The sequence below is a fragment of the Colobus angolensis genome, unplaced genomic scaffold (assembly GCF_000951035.1).
Source record: "Colobus angolensis palliatus isolate OR3802 unplaced genomic scaffold, Cang.pa_1.0 Scaffold322, whole genome shotgun sequence".
In the NCBI taxonomy this organism is placed as follows: domain Eukaryota; kingdom Metazoa; phylum Chordata; class Mammalia; order Primates; family Cercopithecidae; genus Colobus; species Colobus angolensis.
In genome coordinates, this window is record NW_012116511.1 from 999,288 (window position 1) to 1,004,926 (window position 5,639).

At 46.2% G+C, this 5,639-nt stretch overlaps 1 protein-coding gene across 1 annotated transcript in view; it reads left to right on the forward strand.

The window, feature by feature from the left end:
* The window catches only part of SAMD3 (sterile alpha motif domain containing 3), a 73,668-nt gene that overhangs the window by 12,822 nt on the left and 55,207 nt on the right, over positions 1-5,639 (forward strand). The window contains exon 5 of the mRNA XM_011951648.1: positions 1,285-1,398. Coding sequence (XP_011807038.1) covers positions 1,285-1,398 — 114 coding nt within the window. The remainder of the gene's footprint in view (positions 1-1,284; positions 1,399-5,639) is intronic.

Genomic DNA, 5,639 nt, shown 5'->3' on the forward strand with positions numbered 1-5,639 from the left:
GTTTCACTCTTGTTGCCCAGGCTACAGTGCAATGGCACGATCTCAGCTCACTGCAGCCTCCACCTCCCAGGTTCAAGTGATTCTCCTGCCTCAGTCTCCCGAGTAGCTGAGATTACAGGCGCCTGCCACCACATCCCACTGATTTTTGTGTTTTCATTAGAGACAGGGCTTTGTCATCTTGGCCAGGCTGGCCTCAAAATCCTGACGTAAGGTGATCCACCTGCCTTGGCCTCCCAAAATGCTGGGATTACAGACGTGAGCCGTCACACCCGGCCTGGCATGTTATTTTAAAAAGGATTTGTAGGCCACTTCTGGGCAGGATATTTAGCATCTTGTTGATACCTCAGCAAATGATGGGGATATGAAATAGGTGGGCATATTTGCAGCTACTTTTTGGTTGTTGTTCTTGTTGAAACTGGTAGAAAAATCACTGGTCAGGAAGGTGAAAAACTGAGTTCAAATCCTGGCACTGCTACTGAGTAGCTCACCAGGAGTTGCTTTGCCTTCTAGGCGTCAGTTGTGTTACTTGGAAAATGAGGGAGCTAGTGGAGTGTGTTTCTAAGATCATGAGGTTTCACAGAGAATAAAATATCTCCCAAAGTGGCAGAGAGCAGAGTAGGGATCTGAGAGTTTACCATTTAATTTTGCCAGACAAGAATATTAGCTAAAAAAGAAACATTCTACAATCACCATCATTTCATAAAGGAAAATATTGTCTTTTTTTTTTTTTTTTTGAGATGGGGTCTTGCTCCGTCACCCAGACTGGAGTGCAGTGGCGAGATCTCGGCTCACTGCAAGCTCCACCTCCCGGGTTCACGCCATTCTCCTGCCTCAGCCTCCCAAGTAGCTGGGACTACAGGCGCCCACCACCACGCCCGGCTAATTTTTTGTATTTTTTGTATTTCACCGTGTTAGCCAGGATGGTCTCGATCTCCTGACCTCGTGAACCACCTGCCTCAGCCTCCCAAAGTGCTGGGATTACAGGTGTGAGCCACCACGCCCAGCTGGAAAATATTGTCTTAATGCTATTTAAAAATAGGATAGATCGGTGAAAACAGCATTATGAACTGGCAGCAGTCTGCCTTCTGGCACATAGGAACCAATTAATTAAATGACGCCAGGGGGGCCTTCTTTCCATTCTCTTACTCATGAGTCTAATGTGAAACTTGGAAGTGGACACAGACCATGATGTATACTCTGGGCTGGTGCTACCCTTTGAGCAGCTGTGAGATCAATGGTCATGTCACCTGTTGAATAGTGCCTGACCCACCTCTTCTTCCTTCGTTACAGGGATGAAGAGTCCTCTAGTCCAGCCAGCCATGGGGAGCGAATGCCATCTTTCTATCCAGCTGAAAACCTTGATAATGGACTAATTGACCAAAGGGTATTGAAACAGAGGTGGGGATACCAACTTTAAGACAATTTAAAGCCAAATAACATTCTTCTCTATTTCTTCTTGATAAAGTTTCATATGTTTAGATATATTTCTGACTTGAAACTTTTTGTTTTCCTAGAAGGGAATATTTTTATACAGTGATAAAGATATTTGGTAAAAGATGAAGATTAAATTTTCTGGTCTTTGTACTGGAAAAGTGAAGTTTTAGAATGATAGTGTACATGTTTCAAGTGTACATTTTTAAGGAAAAAGAGGATTTCTCTGTGATAAACTCTTCAAGGTGATTGGCAGTAGTCACAAAGATGAAATTTATTCAATGAATAATGTTCTATAGAGTATCCCTTGGTGGAGTTTGAGTTTTGAATTTTGTAGTTGTTGCTTTAACTTGACTCTCCCGATAGAGGGAGGTAAGCACTTGCTTTATATTCCAGTTGTTTTGGTAAACATCTTCATGTTCCTACACTGGGTTTTACATAGTGTAATATTTCAACATATGGATTACAACAGAACAAAGGAAAACTGTAGACTTAGAGAACCACATGTAGGATTTGGTGCTGAGATGGTCATAGGTAAGATGTGATACAGAGGTCACGGCATCCCCTAGAATAGCGAGCGGTTCCCAACCTTTTCGACACCAGAGACTGATTTCATGGAAAACAGTTTTCTGAGGACTGGGGTCGGGGGGATGGTTTGGGGATGAGTGAAGCACATCCCATTTATTGCGCACTTTCTTTCTTTCTTTCTTTTTTTTTTTTTTTTTTTTTGAGACGTTGTCTCGCTCTGTCGCCCGGGCTGGAGTACAGTGGCCGGATCTCAGCTCACTGCAAGCTCCGCCTCCCGGGTTTACGCCATTCTCCTGCCTCAGCTTCCCGAGTAGCTGGGACTACAGGCGCCCGCCACCTCGCCCGGCTAGTTTTTTGTATTTTCAGTAGAGATGGGGTTTCACCGTGTTAGCCCAGATGGTCTCCATCTCCTGACCTCGTGATCCGCCCGTCTCGGCCTCCCAAAGTGCTGGGATTACAGACTTGAGCCACCGCGCCCGGCCTGCGCACTTTATTTCTATTATTATATTCTAATATATAATGAAATAATCATACAACTCACCATAATGTAGAATCAGTGAGGGCCCTGAGCTTATTTTTCTGCACCTAGACAGTCCCATCTTGGGGTGATGGCAGACAGTGACAGATCATCAGGCATCAGATTCTCATAAGGAGTGCGCAACCTAGATCCTTCACATGCACAGTTCACAATAAGGTTTGCGCTCCTATGAGCATCTAATGCTGCCACTGATCTGACAGGAGGCGGAGCTCAGGTGGTAATGCCAGTGATGGGAAGTGGCTATAAATATAGATGAAGCTTCGCTCGCTCACCCGCTGCTCACCTCCTGCTGTGTGGCTTGGTTCCTAACAGGCCATGAACCAGTACTGGTATGTGGCCTGGGGGTTAAGAACCCCTGTCCTAGAGCATTTCACAGCCATCCCACCCAGGCAATCCGTGCATCCATAACTCATATTACCTATTGTCTCCAGCCACTAACAAGCAAATGCAAGGCCTTAAACGTAGTTCATTGAAAAGAGAGACTGTCAGCTTGCACAGAAAGAATAATTGGGCAATAGACAAGAAAGGATGTAGTCCTTCAGTTGTCACAACCCATTTACACTATCAGCTCATTTTGCCCGCGCAACAGTCCAGAAAGGTGGGCGTTATTCTCTCGTTTTTGTAAATGAGTACAACCGAGATTTAGAGCAGTCAAAGGATTTCTAGCTATTTTTTCCAAGTGGGCTGTTACTGCCTCAGCACAGGACCTAGCCACCCTCAGCATGAGAGTTCAGGGGACTGAGCAACAGCCTCTGACTCAGGCCTGCAAGGTCCCAGCAGCCCTATGAACACAGAGAAGAGCAGCACCTTTGATGAGGAGCTCCTGCAAATGGGCTTTGGCTCTGGGCTGTCCTTTCTGCTCTTTCCCTCTCTTCAACCTTGGACCCCACCTCCAGCCCCACAGCCTTGGTGCCTCAAGATCTCCCAGTGTTAGGGCCCACTGACTCTTGTTTGGGGTGGCGACGAAGAAAGTGGAAGGGCATGTCCTACATGTGAAATTCATTGCCTTGGTCTTCCTGGATTGAACTACGATTCAGAAAGTGGAAATTCATCTGTAAAGTGGCTTCATTGCCCTCCTTCCCACTCATGGGTGCTTGCTGATTCCTAGAGCTTTTCCATGATTGGCTCCAGGTGCACGGAGTAAGCCATGAGCTCTCAACTACCCTTTCCAACAGGAAGCTGCTAATTGTAGCCAGTCCACATGTCTATAACTGTGAAAGTGTGAGTAGAGTTGGGGAGAACTGTGATTAGCCCCAGTGCTACCTACCCTGGTAGCACTATCTCTGTATCCTCATCTGCAAAACGGAAATAATAATGATACTTTCTCATGGTGCTGTTTTGAACACTAAGAATAGATAATGCCTGTCAAGTTCCAAGCAGAGTGGAAGCACACAGAGGACACTGGGTGTACAACCATGTCTCCAGCCCTGCTCCTGGAAGTGTTCCTACTTTCCTTAGGGTGTCTTTTCTCTGCCTACTTAACACAGCAGATAAGGATGCAACCTTCTATACCTGTAGGTCTTCTCTTTTCTTTCTTTCTTTTTTTTTTTCTGGTGACATGGGGTCTCACTCTATCACCCAGGCTGGAGTGCAGTGATGCAATCAGGGCTCACTGCAGCCTTGACCTTCCAGGCTGCCGCAGTCCTCCCGCCTTAACCTTCGGAGTAGCTGGGACCACAGGTATGCACTACCAGGCCCAGCTACTTTTTTTAATGATGTGTAGAGATGAGATCTTGGTGTGTTGCCCAGGCTATCTTTCCTCCTTTCTAAGCCCTCTGACATTTGGTCCTCATCATGCTCCTGTGATACTGGCTGGGCAGGGTTATTCCAATTGTTTTCACATGGCTCCCTTAATGGCATTTCACATTCTTCATAACACCTGGCAAGGGGGAGGAGAAAAATAGGACTGGCTAAGAAATTGAGAGAAATAGAAGGGTTTGGAAACAAGAAGTGACACGCCCCTATCTTTATCTCTGGTCATAAAGTCTCTCCTAAGCCCTTTACTTATCTGTTTACCACCAGCTGCCCATCTCTGCATACTGTACCTTGGGGTTAATGTTTCAAAAAGTAAACTTATCTTTCCTGCCTTAGTATGTATTTGGCAGTAAGAAACAAAAATCCTCTCACAGTAAAGACAACGGGAGTTTATTGTAAGCAAAGCATTTCCCAGCATTCGAGGGCAGAACAAGTAAGTTCCCGAGCATGAAGAAACAGGTGCTGGAAAGCCAGGCAGAGAAGTGGTCCCTTCCTTTCTCGCGGGTCATCTCTGTCTCCATTCTGCTTCCCTGTCTAGTCAGCCTCATTTCCTTGCTTCTCCTTACTAGGACAGATTTATCATACTACTTCTGGCTGTTCTGCTTCCCTCAAACTGCCTGGCATATGACTGCCTTGCCCTAGTACCAACTCCAAAGGAAATTCTCCCTATAAACAGCTCAGGTCCTCCCAGCCAAATGACTCTGTCTTTCAGTGTTGCTTTGTTCATGGGCCCAGCTTGAATCAGGTGTCTCCTCCTGGGCAATCAGCTGTGTGGGAGGAGTGGCCCATAAAGGCAGGGTGAAGTACCTATTTTAAATATTTCCCCTATGGCCCTGCCGTTTATCCAGGGCTGTGGATTGAGAGGGGGCAGAAGATTCTCTCCCCTCCAATGTCCTATCTCAGATGGTGGCTCCACCATCCAACCCTGTGAGCCAGATTGTTGGAGCCACTCTTGGTCCCTTTCTCCTGCCCCTCTGCCTAGGGCACTATTCAGTCGACAGTTGTTGATTAAGGGCCTACTGTATGATTTTTGTGTCATGGTGTGTAGTTCCCTGCCTCTGCTCAACATCCTTCTACAGAAAGCCTCTGGTGACATTCCAGGCCAGGCACAGAGCCCTTCCTCTGTGTACAGTACCATCTACTTATCTCGTGCTTGACTTGTAAACTAGCTAATGAAATTGATCACTTTAAAGTTTGTATTCTCTCATTAGACTATGAGTGCTTCAAGGACAATGACCATTTCTTGGCTATTGTAAACCCAGCATTTAGCTTGACTGCTTGCACATAGAGGCTCAATAGGAGCTTTAAAATGGAACTTAGGGTTGGGCATGGTGGCTCATGCCTATAATCCCAGCACTTTGGGAGGCTGAGGCAGGTGGATCACCTG